The sequence below is a fragment of the Haliotis cracherodii genome, unplaced genomic scaffold, assembly GCF_022045235.1.
Source record: "Haliotis cracherodii isolate W230 unplaced genomic scaffold, xgHalCrac1.p SCAF_6, whole genome shotgun sequence".
Taxonomy (NCBI): Eukaryota; Metazoa; Mollusca; class Gastropoda; order Lepetellida; family Haliotidae; genus Haliotis; species Haliotis cracherodii.
This window is the reverse complement of record NW_027266319.1, coordinates 4,426,966-4,450,091: the sequence shown is the minus strand read 5'-3', so window position 1 is coordinate 4,450,091 and position 23,126 is coordinate 4,426,966. Positions and strand designations below refer to the sequence as shown.

Below are 23,126 nucleotides of genomic sequence, written 5' to 3'. Positions count from 1 at the left end.
AGGATAATACCGCTTTTGATTGTTCCACACCAAAAGCAGCTTTTTTTACTGTTATGTTCCTGTTACTTGTTCAAATGAAATACAGGCTGTGACCGACCACACAGTACAAGGATAATAGTGGTTTATTCTGTACCCGAAACATTAAACCCTCGAAGATTGTATAAACCATTTACGCTAATAGGGTGATTTGGTTCTCTCGACTGCAAGAATATTTCATGCTTGAACGTGTTTATTTCTGACTGATTTGCAAAAAAATCTATACATGTCTTGAAATATTCACAGAAAGTCTTAAGTGGTATCTTGACTGAAATACCAGTATTGATCGGTGTTGTCTGTAATACCAGAACTGAAATTGCCTAAATGCCTGTTAGCAGTCTCGCCAACACTAAATAGAACGTTGTAAACCTTCCAACGGCATCGATTACATGTAACATAGAAATATAATATTTGCGAAATACCTCTTTCCACAATCATAAGAAATATCTTCTAAGATGCAATTTACAACCAAATTGCCGTTGAAAAGAAACATACACTTGAAAATTGAATTTCACCTAAAGATACAAACGTTATCGAAACGCTACTAGTCTGACAACAGGCGCCGAATCTCTGCCTACTTCAGGTCAAAAACACAACTATGATACCCGTAGCTAAGACATCACCATCGAATAACTATTTCTTGTTTGTTTCATTTTTAGACATCACGCGGGACTTATTGGCCCCTATGATCTGCTTAATTTTTGAAAAAAAATTTTTTTTACAAAATTTGTTATGCAAATAATCAGATGAATTCATATGAAATATGAACATACTTTGCTTTTAACAACACTTAACGTATAGGTGAGACTAAAATGTTTCAATATTGCTGGATTTTTTGGTCAGTGTATCCAAGCTTAGGAGATACTTTGTTGTTTAACTCCGCACTCAGCAATGGTCCAGCTCTATGACGGAGGCCAGTATATAATCGGACCAGGCAATCCAGTGGTTGATATAATGAGCATCGATCCACGCATTTGGGATAAGATGACATACATCAACCAAGTCAGCGAGCCTGACCACCCGATCCCGTTAGTCGTCTCTTACGACAAGCATAGTCACCTTTTACGGCAAGCATGGGGTGCTGAAGACCTATTTTAACTCGGATCATCACGAGTCGTTGGAGATACAGGAGAGTTTCCAACATGTGGTAAAATAGTCATCTTCAGTCAGGAACCTGATCATAGTTAATTTGTCTCTTAAAATAAAGAATTCGGCCTTTTTCAGTCAGTTTTACCCTACCACTGTATTTGAACTTGTAAGTGAACAAAAGAGGCTAATTGTCAGCCTTTTGAACGTGTCTGATAATTTCAATATTTTAAAGTTGATATTTTCATTGGGCAAAGAAGGATCCCTTAGATGTGAGAGCGTTGTGGGAATGGGAGGTGTGTGGGTTGTTGGGTCGTATAGAAGGATGCGTCCATTGTGAACATTGTACCCAAACTAAGTAAATTGCGACATACCATTTCTAAACATTGTCGTTATTAAACCAACAGGTAACGCTCGACGTACATATTGATACTTTTCACAGATGGCCCGAGCTAAAATTTAAAATGAAGTAACATATGTCGAGTAATCGATTTGAGGTTGTCGATTATGAATTTTCTAAATTTAGAATATCAAACTCGTGACTATTGATTTTCATTTCAATGTTTCCTAATGAACTGAAATGCAGCCTTGACGGAATGGATGCTGTGTAAACATGGACTTATTGACCATTGTCATCATTCATAGAGAGCCACAGGCACTGCCAACATGTCATTGTCATAATAGCTATGCATAGTGTTTACACATGGATCGTAATTTTAAACTGTGGCACACACAGCGAATATTGCTCCTGCATAAAATACTTCGGCGAAATAGAATCCTCTGATAATTCCATTAGTCTGAGTATTGTTCCAGAACCAGCAATGGATATCAGAGTATTGTTTCAGATACAATATGTCCTCTTTTTTGTTTGTTGTTTAATGCTGCATCCAAAGATATTCCAGCTATATGACGGCAATAACATGTTCAGCGGCCCACACACGTATGCCATTATGAAGTTGTGCGTTGGACCGTTTTGAAGCGTCGAAGATGGTATTGCTTGCTATTACTTTATAGTGTTACATACAGAATTGTATAAGACTATTTTGTAGTGCCAGAGATGGTATTTTATAAACCGTATTACCCGATATTGAATTGGGTTCCTGACACCCTCGGGTAAACCCAGTTACCAGCTCATCTTGCAAGCTCAGGTTTTGAAGCGGTTCTCTTCCAAACCTAGGTTTTGAAATGGGTAACTTCTGGAATGTTGGAAAATCATGCCTCCTCGTTTTGGGTTGAAAATGGAAAGACGCAAGATGACCGAGTTACTTCCACAGATGTGTTGGACCATTTTGTACTCTCGATTTGGTATTCTAAAATATATCACTCATCGATTTCTGAACAGGGTAAAACATGTAAAACATATGGTATCCTTGAAATATATCAGTCATCTATATCAAAACATGGTAAAAACATGGTGAAACATTTCATTCCTTTATTCATGGAGTATTTGTCTCTGAACGTAGTGACCATCTGACTCCTATTTAGATCTCTACATAAATAGTGACGAAGACCTATCCACAAGACTGTATGACAAGAGGGATGACTTCAACTTCAACAGTCAGCACTCCCTTCATGGGGACCAATATGCCTCTGGTGTCTACTTTCACGACTTTTGAGGTACATTCAACCAAGCTCTTTCTGCGAAGATTTCAAAGTGTTCCATCCTCTTCATGCTCAAAAGATGTTTGCTCAAGGTTACAATATTCAAGACCTCACCCTTGAAATGCTTTCAAAACGATTTATAGTAGGCGTGGATGACATTTCCAAGTTAGCCGCCTCAGTGAAACACATCTTTACAATTCCCTATTTTGCCTTGCCTTGCATGTGTTTGTTACGCGTACGGGTGCCACCAGTGAGCAGGATACGGTCACCTTTTCGCGAACACCTGGTACCGTCACTATTTGATAGTGACTCATAAACACATGATCCTGATATAGTCGGAATCGTAAAATGGACTCTCATTTTTTACGATCTTTATGATATGGAAAGGGCTTTTAGCAAAGTCATATTGTTGATCATGTTTGTTGTTTATCATATAGCACGAAATATGCCGAAACAAGGCTCGAGACGAAACAAATCCAAGTTAAACAATACCGATGGCAAAAGGCTAAAAAGATAGTCCAAATTTATCATCGTTGTTACCATGGCTATTGTAGCATGAGACACTGAACAGATATTGTCACATGATTTCCATATATTTCTGAAGATAGGACGTCAGATGGTCCTAGTTTGTAAGCCATATTCGAACGTCAGAACGGTTCCTGTTATTGCAATGTCGCTGAACAGAAAGATGAGGTTATTGCGTAGCTGGGCGTCGCGGAGTCGCGCGGAGTCTTCCGGTCTATTTGATGTGCAATACACTGAGGGACGACATTATCACGTTCTTGCGATCCCGACCTTTGGAATCCAGCATGAATTACCAAAAAAAAAACGATATCAAATATGAGATTAGATGCGTAGTAAAGGTTATAATTCACATTGGAAGTAGTCAATTTCGTTCTAATGAGTATTTCTCATCATCCTCGAGGCGCTGCTTTCAAGGTCAATTCTGTGGTTTTCCATTTTCTAGTTCCTTAAGGCTGTGCGTGCTCGTCTGACAAGCGATGGTGTCAGTCTTCATACAGAACGGCTGAGCAGTCTGGGATTTGTGATCGTTTAGTACATGACTTAGTTGGAAAATGTAGGCGACCAGGATTTGGATATTTTCCAATGCCTACCGAATATTCACTGTCAAATCAGACAGTTTTGAATACAGACGTTATAGTAATAGTTTGTCAAAACAGCGTCACGTTCCATATAATTTTATTTGTTTGCCGTTTAACGCCACACTGAGCAATATTCTCGCTATATGCCAAAGGCATGTAGGTAATCGAGGCTGGTCCAGACACACTTGATTTTTTCAGTTGCCAGGCAAAAGGAAGTATACAGCTATGTTTGATGCTGGCTTAAAGTGAAACATACAACAATCTCATTAAAATCAGATCTAAATCTCGCTACGGCTAAACAAAGATCTGAGGACATCCCATTACGGATCACGTCAGACCGACCTTGCACAAACTTTGACGAACCAATGGAATGACCAATCAGAAGGCAGCTTTCTCGTGCTTTACGGCATTAAATTCAAATTGGCGACTACGCATCGAAACATATTTTGACAAATTCTCGATTACAAATTTGAAACCAGAATAAAAGATTATTCTGGAATGGCTAATGGTTCAGATTGTATGGCCATTTCTGGTGTCCCCCGCCGTGATATTGCTGGAATGTTGCTAAAAACGGCGTAAAACCATACTCAGTCAGTCAGTCAGATTGTATGGATTCAGTCGTTAAACCCGTAACTATCGTTCGGAATACCCTGTGTTAAAGTTTTCGAGGTTGCATGATTTAGAAATCACATTTCGACTGTCACTTTCATAATCTGGTAAGAGACGCTCTGATTGTTCGGATGAAAGGTCGTTCTGACGTGACCCCTAATGGGATGTCTTCAGATCTTTGTTTAGCGGTAGCGAGAACTAAGGTCTGGTTTTAATGAGATTGAACAAACAAGAAATGGTTATTCGATTCGTACCACGCCTTCTTGCAATGATGACACACAATCAACCAAGTCATCGAGCCTGACCACCCGAATGGACTCGAATAGTTTCGTTGTAGTACTAATGTGAATTAGATTTTTCTGCGAAGTTCTATTGAAAATATATCATTCATACTTGGTTCCACAAACTTTAAATGACTTATATTAAACATCACAAATAGCAGTGTACTCTTTCGTACGATGGTGACACCACTACTTGTCAGACGAGCAAACAGCCTTGAGGAACTAGATAATGGAAAACCACAGAATTGACTTTGGCAGCAATGACGGGGTAGAACGCATCGAGGAGATGAGAAATACTCATTTAGAACGATATCGACTACTGCCACTATCAACCAGCCTTTACCTCGAATCTACGTCTCATATTGGAAATCGGGAGAGTTTGCATTTTGGGCTGGTTTCCAAATTTCGGGATCTCGGGAACGTGCAAGATACATCAGAGTATTCAACGTCTGATATTAAAAACTCGCTTTTTCTTGCTGGTACAATTCACATAGTTAGCCCTGATTTGATAACCTTGGATTAGGATTCTTGCCGTGGTAGACCCGTGTCATTTTATGCATACAGGGAAGGTTTTTGAAAGGATAATATTCGAAGGGTTTCGATCAAACGGGCATCGTAACACACGACTTGATTGATAGGATCTACTTTTATTGTGACTATTTCGCTATTATACAGCCAGCCCATCTCAACCTCACGTTCCCTCTGTACGAGGTCGCAGATCTTTTATTCCAGTATTCAGATTCAATGACATAGCATGTAGCAGTCCGAGGGGACCATGTCCATACTTGAGACGCTTGCCAAAAGAACCCAATCTAATAATTCATCAGAAGCTAGATACGAAATCCTTCACTTTTGGCATGTGTTTGCATTTAATCCAATTCCAGCAGGTTGACATTAAATCGAAAGATATCCCGACTGCAGTTAAAATATTTAAACCTCACGTTAAAAACCTTTTCTAAAAATAGAACCGTGAGGTCACGCTTACAACTTCTCTTTCAAGTTTAATGGTTGTGTTGTATCAGATTACAGAGTAGTTTAAAAAATCATTGTAGGTAAGTAAGCATCGTAGAAGCAGAAACAATTGATCTCTGGAAGAAATTAAAATTCCTTGCCAAAATAGACGATCGGAATCCGACTAATTATTACTCAGCTAGGCACGAACTTAGTCGGATCCAATATTGACTTAGTTTAACCAGTCTTTGAAAATCCGCTTCAACGAGATCGTTCCTATGTGAGTCCACAGATGTCTGCATGCTGTTTATGCCCGATCCATCGTAATCACTCTGTCGTAAATAAGTAACGATGATCGACAATCGATGGCCCACAGGTCAAATTGGGTTCCATCTTCATGTTTTGTATTGATTTCACATTTAGGGTGAGGGTGACGTCTACCAGGAAGTGATCAAACGCTAGACAGGGAGGCAGGGTGCCATTTGGCTCGTATATTTGAAGGTCGTGAAACTGAAGCTCAATACAAAATGGATAATAGCTATTCATACACTGTCATTGTTTGGTATAATAACGACCGAGCAGAAGTTCTGAGAGTATACTTTACAAGAGATTATGATTTTCTGTGCAGTGAAAACCCCAGATTTGTTTAAGGTATAATCATAGTATTAATGGCGCGCGCTGCGTGCGTGTGTGCGTGCGTGCGTGCGTGCTTGCGTGTGTGTGTGTGAGGTGAGGGGTCACTCACGAATAAACAGGATTTTGGTTTATTTTCTTCCGGGATTCAGCCCTACGTTAGTTAATCCAGCATGTCGTGTGTGATACTACTATCGAACACATGGCCTCGATGAAAGAGACGTCAACGCTTCAAGACCAAACGTGCTTCTTCCAAGCAACAAAGATGCAGGATGAGACTTACATTCAATGTGGTTTGCAGCCTAATCGTTAAATTGCCCGGCACAAGCTATTATATCAAAAAATGAAGTGGCCACCCCATGAAACAGACACCCTCAATGGAACTATATCACATCTTTGTGCGTGATGTCAGGAACCAAGAATAAAGGACGTCTAACACAAATTGGAATATCTAAGTGGTTTGGCAGAAACGCTATGGTTCGACTGCAGAATACTAATAATGCACTTGAATTGGTTGGTATGGCTTTACGCCGCTTTTAGCAATACTGCAGCGGCATGATGTCGGGGACGCCATGACTTGATCTAGAATTGCACTCAAATTAGAAATGGGTGTTCAGGGTGATTTTATAACCACTTGGCAACCCCGTCATGAACAACGACAGACTATATACTGAGAACAGGTTCTTATTAGGCTGGGGATTATAATCTACATACATGCTTCAGATAACGTTGCTTGCCCTCAGATTTTACTTTTATTGTCAGTGCGTGGCTGTGCCTCGTCAGACAAAAACATAATCTGCATGTTTCCAATTAAGTTTCGATTTTCTCTCATCTGAATACAGGTCCAACAGAGTGGTAATTTAGTGCAATGCTCAGTGAGTGAGTGAGTGAGTATGGTTTTACGCCGCTTTTAGCAATATTCCAGCAATATCACGGCGGGGGACACCAGAAATGGGCTTCACACAGTGCAATGCTCAGACGAAACTTTTGAAAAATGTTGGAGTGCTTGCATAAAACTGTTGATTTACATTTGTCAAATGAAGAAAGAACTCCGAAACCGTCAAAGTTCACGTGTATCGGCACGTGTGATTGGCATTCTCGGAATGGAATCTACTAGATATGCCTATTTTCTTACTGTTTGAGTATGCGTGTATCTAATCTCATGTGGCGTCACTACATACATAACGCAGATTGATTTGGACATGAACGTTCGTCAACGAGAAAGCTGGTTAGGTTTTTTGACAGATTATTCTAAACGTGTCTTGATCAATGTCATTAAGTTCTGATTGCTGCATAATTTATTTAAAATGACGAAGAAGGAGTTTAATGAAAACTTTCAAGCATGCCTTCTATCACTCTCTTGAAATGACACGTCAATACCATCCAACAATGACTAGATTATCCAAGTGATGAGTGAGTATTAATTGTATTTGTAGTCAACAAGCGACAGCATTTCTGCCAGGTGTGAATTAATGTTTTAGTCCCGAGCCTTGAGGACCTTACAACATTAGTTCATTATGGACAGATCATCTGACATTACTCGTTGCCAAAAGGGTATTCTTTTGTAGCCCTTGGTAATTTTTTTGAGAATACTTAGAAAACAATACATTACTCGACTACTGACGCCGACATAAATTCCTTTGTGACATCGTGGACAATGATTGACTTCATCGTTATGAAGCAAAAACTATATATGTTCAGTGGGAATTATTGAAACTAATTTCACCTATATCAATGTCCCATGGGTCAGCATGATAAATTTTCTCGCCTATCACGAAGAAGGACACCAAAAATGGACTTCACTCAATGTACATAAATCGGGAAAAGATGTATGTTACGTTAATGTTATTTGTTTTAATGAAATACAGGATGTGACTGACAGCACAGTACAAGGATAATAGTGGTTTGTTTTCTACCCGAAACATTAAACCCTCGAAGATTGTATAAACGATTTACGCTAATAGGGTGTTTTGGTTCTCTCGACTGCAAGAATATTTCATGCTTGAACGTGTTTATTTCTGACTGATTTGCAAAAAATCTAAACCCGTCTTGAAATATTCACAGAAAATCTTAAGTGGTGTCTTGACTGAAATACCAGTATTGATCGGTGTTGTCTGTAATACCAGAACTGAAATTGCCTAAATGCCTGTTCGCAGTCTTACCTAGAATAAATAGAACGTTGTAAACCTTCCAACGGCATCGATTACATGTAACATAGTACTATAATATTCACGAAATGCCTCTTTCCACAATCATAAGAAATCTCTTCTAAAATGCAATTTACAACCAAATTGCCGATAAAAAGAAACAAACACTTGAAAATTGAATTTCACCTAAAAATACATACATTATCGAAATGTTACTTGTCTGACAACAGACGCCGAAACCCTGCCTACTTCAGGTCCAAAACACAACAATGATACCCGTAGCAAAGACATCACCATCGAATAACCATTTCTTGTTTGTCTCATTTTTAGACATCATCATATATGTGTGTATACTTTCTTTTGCCCGTCAGTTTACGTTAAAATATGAAATGGATAGATCTATGTAAGACTATTGAAGCCTAATCAACTAAATTAATGATTTAATACTGCACTTTGAACATACTTCGGTAGGAATACCTTTTTACGTTAGTCATTCGTTACTTAAAGCGGTAATCTGGAATAAACTATCATCGACTTAGCGTTATACTGATAAGAACAAGGACATGATAGAGCATAACTGAAGAATCGGGATCGATTGACCACAAGAGACAGAGTATGACGCGGGAATTATTGGCCCCTATGATCTGCTTAATTTTGGAAAAGAACAAAACTTACAAAAATCGTTATGCAGATCATCTGATGTACTCATATGAAATATGAACATACTTTGCTTTTAACAACACTTAGCGTAGAGGTGAGACTATAATGTTTCTATAACGGATTTTTTGGTTCTCAGGAGGCGCTTTTATTAAATATGAGGATGAGTCAGTGTATCCAAGCTTCGGAGATACAACTTTGTTTAACGCCGCAATGAGCAATGTTCCAGCTATATGACGGAGGTCTGTAAAAAATCGGATGAGACAACCCAGTGATTGATATCATGAGCATCGACCCACGCATTTGGGAAACCATGACATGTATCAACCAAGTCAGCGAGCCTGACCACCCGATCCCGTTAGTCGTCTCTTAGGACAAGCATAGTCGCCTTTTACGGCAAGCATGGGGTGCTGTAGACCTATTTTATCTCGGATCATCACGGGTCGTTGGAGACACAGGTGAATTTCCAACATGTGGCAAAATAGTCATCTTCAGTCAGGAACCTGATCATAGTTAATTTGTCTCTTAAAATAAAGAATTCGGCCTTTTTCAGTCAGTTTTCCCCTACCACTGTATTTGAACTTGTAAGTGAACAAAAGAGGCTAATTGTCAGCCTTTGGAACGTGTCTGATAATTTCAATATTTTAAAGTTGATATTATCATTGGGCAAAGAAGGATCCCTTAGATGTGAGAGCGTTGTGGGAATGGGAGATGTGTGGGTTGTTGGATCGTATAGAAGGATGCGTTCATTGTGAACATTGTACCCAAACTAAGTAAATTGCGACATACCATTTCTTGAGAGGGTCGTTATTAAACCAACAGGTAACGCTCGACGTACATATTGATACTTTTCACAGATGGCCCGAGCTAAAATTTTAAATGAAGTAATATATGTCGAGTAATGGACTTGAGGTTGTCGATTATGAATTTTCTAAATTTAGAGTATCAAACTCGTGACTATTGATTTTCATTTCAGTGTTTTAAATTCATCATGTCATGACCCCAGCTAGTCCATGCCGCACGTGGTTTTCTCTCGCACGCTTTGAGCGAATTCCTTTTATACCGCGATACACTGTATTGTTTCATTGTAAGCTATGTCGATGTTTTCTTATTTGTTTTCTGGTATTTCTTGAATTTAGACCGTTCATAAGTTGAATAAAACACGCCTCTTCGTTTTTGGTTGAAAATGTAAAAACTTTAGCTCGGGCCTTTCCCTCCCTAGCGGTTTTACTTTTTCAACCAAAAACGAAGAGGCGTGTTTTATCCTACACGTAAGGCACCAGATGATAGAGTTACTTCCACAGTTGTGTCGGGCCATTTTGTACTCTCGATTTGGTATTCTAAAAATATATCACTCATCGATTTCTGAACAGGGTGAAAAACATGGTAAAAGATTTGGTATTCTTACAATAAATCAGTCATTTATTTTTAAACATGGTAAAAACATTGTGAAACATTTCATTCCTTGATTCATGGAGTATTTGTCTCTGAACGTAGAATCCAAACTAAGTAAATTGCGACATACCATTTCTTAACATTGTCGTTATTAAACCAACAGGTAACGCTCGACGTACATATTGATACTTTTCACAGATGGCCCGAGCTAAAATTTAAAATGAAGTAACATATGTCGAGTAATCGATTTGAGGTTGTCGATTATGAATTTTCTAAATTTAGAATATCAAACTCGTGACTATTGATTTTCATTTCAATGTTTCCTAACGAACTGAAATGCAGCCTTGACGGAATGGATGCTGTGTAAACATGGACTTATTGACCATTGTCATCATTCATAGAGAGCCACAGGCACTGCCAACATGTCATTGTCATAATAGCTATGCATAGTGTTTACACATTGATCGTAATTTTAAACCGTGGCACACACAGCGAATATTGCTCCTGCATAAAATACTTCGGCAAAATAGAATCCTCTGATAATTCCATTAGTCTGAGTATTGTTCCAGAACCAGCAATGGATATCAGAGTATTGTTTCAGAGACAGCATGTCCTCTTTTTTGTTTGTTGTTTAATGCTGCATCTATTTGCCATTACTTTACAGTGTTAAATACAGAATTGTATCAGACCTTCTGTGGTGGCAAAGATAGAATATTTTAAGCCCTTCACCGTATCGCCCTATATTGCATTGGGTTCCTGACAACCTCGGGCAAACCTAGTTACCAGCTCATCTTCCAAACCTGGGTTTTGAAATGGGTCACTTCTAAACCTGTTTTGAGGTTTTACAATTAACGTTTCATAACCTTGCAATTCTGTGATGATTAGTTAAAAGTCACAATATGTTTTGAATCGAACTTGCAAACTCAAATGTCTTATTAAGTTTTGTAACCCACTGTTGTCCCACTGAGCTACCGAGGTAGGTGATAAGCAGTTGTTAAATTTATCATGTCATGACCCCAGCTAGTCCATGCTGCACGTGGTTTTCTCTCGCACGCTATGAGCGAATTCCTTTCATACCGCAATACACTGTATTGTTTCATTGTAAGGTATGTCAATGTTTTCTTTTTTCTTCTTCTGGTATTTCCTGAATTTAGACCGATGTAAAAATTTAGCCCGGGCCTTTCCCTCGCTAGCGGTTTTACTTTTTCAACCAAAAACGAAGAGGCGTGTTTTATCCTACACGTAAGGCACCAGATGATAGAGTTACCTCCACAGTTGTGGCGGGCCATTTTCAACTCTCAATTTAGCATTCTAAAAATATATCACTCATCGATTTCTGAACAGGGTAAAAAACATGGTAAAACATTTGGTATTCTTACAATAAATCAGTCATTTATATCTAAACATGGTAAAAACATTGTGAAACATTTCATTCCTTGATTCATTGACTATTTGTCTCTGAACGTAGTGGCCATCTGACTCCTATTTAGATCTCTGCATGAAGAGTGACGAAGACCTATCCACAAGACTGTATGACAAGAGGGATGACTTCAACTTTCCAACCGTCAGCACCCCCTTCATGGGGACCAACATGCCTCTGGTGTCTACTTTCACGACTTTTGAGGTACATTCAACCATGCTCTTTTTGCGAAGATTTCAAAGAGTGCCATACGGTTCATGCTCAAAAGATGTTTACCCAAAGTTACAATATTCAAGACCTCAAGCTAGAAATGCTTTCAAAACGATTTATAGTAGGCGTGGAGGGCATTTTCAAGTTAGCCGCCTCAGTGAAACACATCTCATGCAGTTCCCTATTTTGACTTGCCTTGCATGTGTTTGTTACGCGTACGGGTGCCACCAGTGAGCAGGATACGGTCACCTTTTCGCGAACACCTGATCCCGTCACTATTTGATAGTGACTCATAAACACATGATCCTGATATAGTCGGAATCGTAAAATGGACTCTCATTTTTTACGATCTTTATGATATGGAAAAGGCTTTTTAGCAAAGTCATATTGTTGATCATGTTTGTTGTTTATCATCTAGCACGAAATATGCCGAAACAAGGCTTGAGACGAAACAAATCCAAGTTAAACAATACCGATGGCAAAAGGCTAAAAAGATAGTCCAAATTTATCATCGTTGTTACCATGGCTATTGTAGCATGAGACACTGAATAGATATTGTCACACGATTTCCATATATTGCTGAAGATAGGACGTCAGATGGTCCTAGTTTGTAAGCCATTCGAACGTCAGAACGGTTCCTGTTATTGCAATGTCGCTGAACAGAAAGATGAGGTTATTGCGTAGCTGGGCGTCGCGGAGTCGCGCGGAGTCTTCCGGTCTATTTGATGTGCAATACACTGAGGGACATTATCGCGTTCTCGAGATCCCGACCTTTGGAATCCAGCATGAATTACCAAAAATATCCCGATATCAAATATGAGATTAGATTCGTAGTAAAGGTTTTATTCACAGTGGAAGTAGTCAATTTCGTTCTAATGAGTATTTCTCATCATCCTGGAGGCGCTGCTTTCAAGGTCAATTCTGTGGTTTTCCATTTTCTAGTTCCTTAAGGTTGTGCGTGCTCGTCTGACAAGCGGTGGTGTCAGTCTTCATACAGAACGGCTGAGCAGCCTGGCATTTGTGATGTTTTAGTACATGACTTAGTTGTTAAAGGTAGGCGACCAGGGTTTGGATATTTTACAATGCTTACCGAATATTCACTGTGAAACCAGACAGTTTTGAATACAGATGTTATAGTAATAGTTTGCCAAAACAGCGTCACGTTCCATACAATTAAATTTGTTTGCCATTTAACGCCACACTGAGCAATATTCTCGCTATATGCCAAAAGCCTGTAGGTAATCAAGGCTGGTCCAGACACACTTGATTTTTTCAATTGCCAGACAAAAGGAAGTATACAGATATGTTTGATGGTGGATAAAAGTGAAACATACAACAATCTCATTAAAATCAGATCTAAATCTCGCTAGGGCTAAACAAAAATCTAAGGACATCCCATTACGGGTCACGTCAGACCGACCTTGTGCGAACTACGCTTTGAAACATATTTTGACAAATTCTCGATTACAAATTTCAAACCAGAACAAAAGAACATTCTGGAATGGCTAATAGATGGTCCAGATTGCGTGGATTCAGTCGTTAAATCCGTAACTATCGTTCGGAATACCCTGTGTTAAAGTTTTCGAGGTTGCATCATTTAGAAATCACATTCCGACTGTCACTTTCATAATCTGGTATGAGACGCTCTGATTGGTCGGATGAAAGGTCGTTCTGACGTGACCCCTAATGGGATGTCTTCAGATCTTTGTTTAGCGGTAGCGAGAACTAAGGTCTGATTTTAATGAGATTGAACAAACAAGAAATGGTTATTCGATGGCAGTATATATGATACGGGTATCAAAGTTATGAGTAACGTACCACGCCTTCTGGCTATGATGGGGGCGGTCGGGTAGCCTAGTGGTTAAAGCGTTCGCTCGTCACGCCGAAGACCCGGGTTCGATTCCCGACATGGGTACAATGTGTGAAGCCCATTTCTGGTGTCCCCCGCCGTGATATTGCTGGAATATTGCTAAAAGCGGCGTAAAACCATACTCACTCACTCACTCACTCTGGCTATGATGACACACAATCAATCAAGTCATCGAGCCTGACCACCCTAATGGACTCGAATAGTTTCGTTGTAGTACTAATGTGAATTAGATTTTTCTGCGAAGTTCTATTGAAAATAAATCATTTATACTTGGTTCCACAAACTTTATATGACTTATATTAAACATCACAAATAGCAGTGTACTCTTTCGTACGATGGTGACAACACTACTTGTCAGACGAGCAAACAGCCTTGAGGAACTAGATAATGGAAAACCACAGAATTGACTTTGACAGCAATGACGGGGTAGAACGCATCGAGGAGATGAGAAATACTCATTTAGAACGATATCGACTACTGCCACTATCAACCAGCCTTTACCTCGAATCTACGTCTCATATTGGAAATCGGGAGAGTTTGCATTTTGGGCTGGTTTCCAAATTTCGGGATCTCGGGAACGTGCAAGATCCATCAGAGTATTCAACGTCTGATATTAAAAACTCGCTTTTTCTTGCTGGTGCAATTCACATAGTTAGCCCTGATTTGATAACCTTGGATTAGTATTCTTGCCGTGGTAGACCCGTGTCATTTTATTCATAAAGGGAAGGTTTTCGCTATTATACAGCCAGCCCATCTCAACCTCACGTTCCCTCTGTACGAGGTTGCAGATCTTTTATTCCAGTATTCAGATTCAATGAAATAGCATGTAGCAGTCTGAGGGGACCATGTCCATACTTGAGACCCTTGGCAAAAGAACCCAATCTAATAATTCATCAGAAGCTAGATACGAAATCCTTCACATTTGGCATGTGTTTGCATTTAATCCAATTCCAGCAGGTTGACATTAAATCGAAAGATATCCCGACTGCAGTTAAAATATTTAAGCCTCACGTCTAAACCTTTTCTAGAAATAGAACCGTGACGTCACGCTTACAACTTCTCTTTCAAGTTTAATGGTTGTGTGGTATCAGATTACAGAGTAGTTTAAAAAATCATTGTAGGTAAGTAAGCATCGTAGAAGCAGAAACAATTAGTCTCTGGAAGAAATTAAAATTCCTTGCCAATATAGACGATCGGAATCCGGCTAATTTTTACTCAGCTAGGCACGAACTTAGTCGGATCCAATATTGACTTAGTTTAACCAGTCTTTGAAAATCCGCTTCAACGAGATCGTTCCTATGTGAGTCCACAGATGTCTGCATGCTGTTTATGCCCGATCCAACGTGATCACTCTGTCGTAAATAAGTAACGATGATCGACAATCGATGGCCCACAGGTCAAATTGGGTTCCATCTTCATGTTTTGTATTGATTTCACATTTAGGGTGAGGGTGACGTCTACCAGGAAGTGATCAAACGCTAGACAGGGAGGCAGGGTGCCATTTGGCTCGTATATTTGAAGGTCGTGAAACTGAAGCTCAATACAAAATGGATAATAGCTATTCATACACTGTCATTGTTTGGTATAATAACGACCGAGCAGAAGTTCTGAGAGTATACTTTACAAGAGATTATGATTTTCTGTGCAGTGAAAACCCCAGATTTGTTTAAGGTATAATCAGAGTATTAATGGCGCACGCTGCGTGCGTGCGTGCGTGCGTGCGTGCGTGCGTGCGTGTGTGTGAGGTGAGGGGTCACTCACAAATAAACAGGATTTTGGTTTATATTCTTCCGGAATTCAGCCCTACGTTAGTTAATCCAGCATGTCGTGTGATACTACTATCGAACACATGGCCTCGATGAAAGAGACCTCAACGCTTCAAGACCAAACGTGCTTCTTCCAAGCAACAAAGATGCAGGATGAGACTTACATTCAATGTGGTTTGCAGCCTAATCGTTAAATTGCCCGGCACAAGCTATTATATCAAAAAATGAAGTGGCCACCCCATGAAACAGACACCCTCAATGGAACTATATCACATCTTTGTGCGTGATGTCAGGAACCAAGAATAAAGGACGTCTAACACAAATTGGAATATCTAAGTGGTTTGGCAGAAACGCTATGGTTCGACTGCAGAATACTAATAATGCACTTGAATTGGTTGGTATGGCTTTACGCCGCTTTTAGCAATACTGCAGCGGCATGATGTCGGGGACGCCATGACTTGATCTAGAATTGCACTCAAATTAGAAATGGGTGTTCAGGGTGATTTTATAACCACATGGCAATCCCGTCATGAACAACGACAGACTATATACTGAGAACAGGTTCTTATTAGGATGGGGATTATAATCTAGACATGCTTCAGATAACGTTGCTTGCCCTCAGGTTTTACTTTTTATTGTCAGTGCGTGGCTGTGCCTCGTCAGACAAAAACATAATCTGCATGTTTCCAAATAAGTTTCGATTTTCTCTCATCTGAATACAGGTCCAACAGAGTGGTAATTTAGTGCAATGCTCAGAAGAAACTTTTGAAAAATGTTGGAGTGCTTGCATAAAACTGTCGATTTACATTTGTCAAATGAAGAAAGAGCTCCGAAACCGTCAAAGTTCACGTGTGATTGGCATTCTCGGAATGGAATCTACTAGATATGCCTATTTTCTTACTGTTTGAGTATGCGTGTATCTAATCTCATGTGGCGTCACTACATACATAACGCAGATTGATTTGGACATCAGCGTTCGTAAAAGTTAACATCAACGAGAAAGCTGGTTAGGTTTTTGACAGATTATTCTAAACGTGTCTTGATCAATGTCATTAAGTTCTGATTGCTGCATAATTTATTTGAAATGACAAAGAAGGAGTTTAATGAAAACTTTCAAGCATGCCTTCTATCACTCTCTTGAAATGACACGTCAATACCATCCAACGATGACTAGATTATCCAAGTGATGAGTGAGTATTAATTGTATTTGTAGTCAACAAGCGACAGCATTTCTGCCCCGTGTGAATTAATGCTTTAGTTCCGAGCCTTCAGGATCATTCAACATTAGTTCATTATGGACAGATCATTTGACATTACTCGTTGCCAAAAGGGTATTCTTTTGTAGCCCTTAGTCATTTTACTGAGAATACTTAGAAAAAAATACGTCAGTTACTCGACTACTGACGCCGACATAAATGATTGACGTCATCTTTAATAATTTGAGACACTTTTGCTGTGGGCATCTTCACAGACAATGAAAACAATGGATCATTTCACTACTCAATCATTATGAAGCAAAAACTATAATGTTCAGTGAGAATTATTGAAACTAATTTCACCTATATCGATGTCCCGTGGGTTAGATTATCAATTGTCTTACCTATCACGAATAGTGAGTGAGTGAGTTTGTTGTTTAACGCCGAGCACTCAGCAATATTCAAGCTATATGACGGCGGTCTGTAAATAATCGGACAAGGCAATCCTGTGATTGACATCATGAGCATCGATCCACACAATTGGGATACGATGACATGCATCAACCACGTCAGCGACTCTGACCACCCGATCCCGTTAGTCGCATCTTGGGACAAGCATGGTCGCCTATTACAGCAAGCATGGGTTGCTGAAGACCTATTCTAAAGGTGAATTTCAGATGAATTTAAAACATCTGACAAAACAGTCATCTTCAGTCTGGAACCTGATCGGTCTGTAAATAATCGAGTCTTGACAAGAACGACACCAAGAATGGACTTCATTGTACATACATTTGGAAAAGAACCCTAGCTTTTTACATAACAAACGACAAAATGCTAACCTACCTCCCACTTGGCACAGTAGGATGTGTTCATTTTATTGAAATCAGTTGACATCTTTCCACACCCAGGCTAACCAACCTCCCACTTGGGCCCTGTAGGATGTCTTCATTTTACTGTTACTTGCCAACATGAAATTAGTTTACATCTTTCCACACCCAGGCTAACCAACCTCCCACTTGGGCCCTGTAGGATGTCTTCATTTTACTGTTACTTGCCAACATGAAATCAGTTTACATCTTTCCACACCCAGACTGACAGGCGGTGTTTTAATGCTATTTTGATTCTGGCCCTACAGTCTGTGTTGCAAATCTCACTCCAGAAGCAGATACACCAGCATGTAGTGTTCAGGAGACCACGAGGAAGGACCAGCACAGCCCATCGATATTCCGATCAATTTCTGCTATTTTTATGCCAGTCCAAATATACATTCTCACACCTACGTCTTCCTAACCCCAGTTCAGGTATTCCGTGCAGATATCATATGCACATGAAATATGCAGAAACATAATATATTTTTTGTTTTTGTTTAGCGCCGTACTCAAAACTATTCAAGTTACATGACAGCGACCTGCAAATATTCGAGTCTAGACCAGACAATCCAGTGATTATGACCAATGATCCAAGGTCGGGGTACGATGACACACAATCAATCATCGGGCCTGACCACCCGATTAATTTTGTCGCATACTCTTAATACCCGCACAGGTTGCTGTGGACCGTCACTAACCCGTATTCCCAATGGGGACAACATTATTATAGGTATAATATTGGTATAATGCTGATAATACTGCGAATTAGATAATGGAGGGGGCTACGGGGCTCGATCCCTTATCTTTTCCCTACAAAATATCCTCTATCCGCCTTTGGTATATCCGATTGCTGACAGGCCTGCCTAGCCTTCTGTCTCCTGCTCCCATCTACCTGGCGGTTCACATTTTGTGAGATTTTCTTATAAGATGAAATTTATTATGTATCACAATGCGGGATGGAATGTTCCTTTGCAACGTGTCCCTCGATTAATAATTCTTAAATACATTTATCTGATTGGAGTTATGGATGTTGTGTAAGGTAAAAACAAGCAAGAGGCTTGTGTATTTACACTGTTGTTGGGTTTCGTTGCTGCACCTTTAGCATGTATTATTTCTAAACACAAGAAGAAACGAAGTCGATTGGATCGTTAGTACAGAGCTCTTTGGATGTGGTTCAACTGGCCACAGGGCCAGAATCTATGGACTGAACATTGATGGCACATGGCTATGAGTCATCAGTGTAGGCCTATGGTGAGGTGAGGTGAGTTACGGTGAGGTGAAATGGGGTTTACCGCTGCGTTAAAGATTATTGCACTCAATATAGTGACGTGAATCAACTTGTGTGTGTGGCCGCTAGTACCAATCCGGACGAATGTCGTTATAATAGTGCTATCCCACTGAGATATCATGCCGCAGTTTAACATGGTTATCCAACTCAGACACTGAACTGACTCCGAGCCGAAAAGTCCTTGTTTTATCCTCATAATGCCGAACGCCAGGCAGGTGATGGCAAGTACCATCTTTAAGGTAGTTTGGTTTGACGAAGCCGGTGATCGAACCACGACCTTCTACTCTCCGGGAAGACGCGATGTCAACTAGACCACTGTGTGTGTCCTATGCTACATACATGTGTTAGACATGTATACGATAGACCATTATAGTTCATATATATCACATACTGATAACACTTATCTCTTCGCTGCACATATGACCACAGCCCACGTGAAATGAAACGTGACTTTGTAAACCCACTGATTGCCCTTGATATCCTCATTCACATCTGAACCACAAGAGGCTTACAACTTGGACTGATGCTCATACTATTGACCACTGGTTTCCTCACTAGATCCAAACACATACCACCTCAAGGCACACATCATTGACACTAGTGTAACACTAGTCATACAATGACTGGTCTAGAAGTAGAAACTTTGCATCTTCTTTGTTTGTTGTTTTACGCAGCAATCAACAACATTCCAGCTATGTGACGGTGGTCTGTAAATAATCGAGTCTCGACCAGAAAATCCAGTGATTGACATCATGAGCATCGATCTACGCAATTAGATTAGATGCATCAACGAACCTGACCATCCGACGCCAGTGGTCGCCTCTTAGGTAAACAAGGGATGCTGAAGACCTATTCTCTAATCTATGGGATATTGTTATGTAACATGTGTGAGTATGTTTCATGTCATGTGGATACCCTGGCCAAGGGTGACGTGACGAGATTACACTTCAACCACCCCACAATGCACGTTTACATTTCCGGGTCACATCCGTGTTCATTGCATGTACTACGCACGTAATACATTTCACTGTCGTACATTTCACATGAAACATCTGTTGCATCATGCATTTGCCCATCGACCTATTAAAGGGTTAATAGTGAGCTCACAAATACGCTAACGCTTTATCTCAGTGTCATTCTGGAGTACTTTGTCCGTCTCATTTGAGTCGAGCTGTATCTCCGAAGCTCACAGATGTCTCTAACTTTATCTAGCCTGTATCACTTGACTAGCGTATGCCCACAGCTGCACGTATGATAATATTAATTCATTTTGAAATGTTTACACCTGTTTACCTACGTTTTCAAAAAGACATAATATCTCTACATTCACCTGAAGTAAACCAGACCAGATGTACATTTAACATACAGTCTCTGTAAACACATCTGATTACTTGATAAAGGTAGAATACCGTTTACTTCGAAAATAAACATCTGGTATGTTTATTATCATACAAATCCGAACGGGAATGGTTTCATTGGTATCACAGTTAAGAAAGAACACACAAGTTTAAACACATCCCATCTCTCCAATTACACCGAGGCAAACCAGGTGCGGCTCCATTCATCAAGCACGATTACCTATGCGTTCGCCTTCTCAGCCACTGCAGGCGTGTTTCCTCGCCGCGCATTTCACAACGTTCTTTTTTACACATGCAGACAGTGTGATTATGTGTGGGGTAGAATATGTGTGGCTGTACTTACAGTTGAAGGCATATTCCGAGAATTCGCTTCCATCCACGGCTAAAAGAACGAGAGGTTCGGATGAGGCCATCTTACCGAGGCGCTGGTCACTGGTTGTAGTGATCGCTCTGATCGATACAGTGGAACGCGCTGTCGCTGGATGGCGGGGATACGAGGAGAGGGGGAGGATGGGGGATGAGGCGTTGCTGGGTGGCTAACGGCGACGATGAGAACTACATTATGGTTGTTATGGGAATGAGGAATTCGTAAGGTTGTAGAAACGACAAAGTGGTTCCGTTGAAGATAAAAACTGGTCAGACAAAGATAAAAACTGGGTCTGTCTTTTATCAGTGTTTTCAGAGTTTTTTATGGCGAGAAAATGCGACATGCATATATGCATCACCGTTATCTGTATATCGACTGTCAGGAAGGGCATGCCGACATAGGTTCCAAAAGAAATTAACCTCGTCAATGATTTATTTATACATAAGTAATACATGGTACAGTACAATGCAGGACTCTATTGATACATAGTACGGTACAATGCCGTACTACATAAATACATGATACAGTACAATGCCGTACTACATAAATACATGATACAGTACAATGCTGTATTACATAAATACATGGTACAGTACAATGCCGTACTACATAAATACATGATACAGTACAATGCTGTATTACATAAATACATGGTACAGTACAATGCAGGACTCTATTGATACATAGTACGGTACAATGCAGTACTCTATTGATACATAGTACGGTACAATGCCGTACTACATAAATACATGATACAGTACAATGCTGTATTACATAAATACATGGTACAGTACAATGCCGTACTACATAAATACATGATACAGTACAATGCTGTATTACATAAATACATGGTACAGTACAATGCAGGACTCTATTGATACATAGTACGGTACAATGCAGTACTCTATTGATACATAGTACGGTACAATGCAGTACTACATAAATACATGATACAGTACAATGCTGTATTACATAAATACATGGTACAGTACAATGCCGTACTACATAAATACATGATACAGTACAATGCTGTATTACATAAATACATGGTACAGTACAATGCAGGACTCTATTGATACATAGTACGGTACAATGCCGTACTACATAAATACATGATACAGTACAATGCTGTATTACATAAATACATGGTACAGTACAATGCCGTACTACATAAATACATGATACAGTACAATGCTGTATTACATAAATACATGGTACAGTACAATGCAGGACTCTATTGATACATAGTACGGTACAATGCAGTACTCTATTGATACATAGTACGGTACAATGCCGTACTACATAAATACATGATACAGTACAATGCTGTATTTACATAAATACATGGTACAGTACAATGCCGTACTACATAAATACATGATACAGTACAATGCTGTATTTACATAAATACATGGTACAGTACAATGCCGTACTACATAAATACATGATACAGTACAATGCCGTACTCAATTAATACATATTACAGTACAATGCTGTATTACATAAATACATATTGCAGTACAATTCTGTATTTCATAAATATATGATACAGAACAATGCAGTACTGCCTAAATACATGATACAGTACACTGCCGTATTACATTGATACATAGTACAGTACACTGCCGTATTACATTGATACATAGTACAGTACACTGTCGTATTATATTGATACATAGTACAGTACACTGTCGTATTACCTAAATACAGATACAGGACAATGCGGTACTTCATAAATACATGATACAGTACAATGCTGTATTACATAAATACGAGGTACAGTAGAATGCCGTACTACATAAAAACATGATACAGTACAATGTCGTATTACATATATACGTGGTACAGTAGAATGCCGTACTACATAAATACATGATACAGTACAATGTCGTATTACATATATACGTGGTACAGTAGAATGCCGTACTACAAAAACACATGATACAGGACAATGTCGTATTACATATATACGTGGAAGGGCACCATGTCTCAGTTCATTTAAAACATGGTACAGTACGACACTGTAGTGTGATAATGTTCTGCTGAGTAAAATACCGTACTTCAATATCTCATGTAGGCATGGTACAATACAATTTGAATTGTGCTTACGTGACACAGGGTTAATAAAAGTACACACATATTTTAGTGTCTGAGTAAGGGAGTCGGGCTGCCTGTCTTTAAAATCTCTGGCCAACGTTGCATACACAGGACCAACTATAAAGTGAGTCAGCGTGGGGGTGAGTTAACGCCGTTTCTAACACTACTTCAATCACATCACAGGG

The 23,126-nt window shown here is 39.6% G+C and overlaps 1 protein-coding gene across 2 annotated transcripts in view; it reads right to left on the bottom strand.

Annotated features, from left to right (window-relative positions):
• The window catches only part of LOC139445044 (universal stress protein in QAH/OAS sulfhydrylase 3'region-like), a 65,454-nt gene that overhangs the window by 26,028 nt on the left and 16,300 nt on the right, over positions 1-23,126 (bottom strand). Inside the window, exon 1 of one of the 2 annotated variants that reach the window (XM_071226108.1) lies at positions 20,821-21,107. The exons of the other annotated variant lie outside the window; for it this stretch is intronic. Within the exon in view, the coding sequence (XP_071082209.1) occupies positions 20,821-20,890 (70 nt within the window). The 5' untranslated portion in view covers positions 20,891-21,107. Of the gene's footprint in view, positions 1-20,820; positions 21,108-23,126 lie in introns of those variants that run through there. 2 annotated transcript variants of the gene reach the window in all.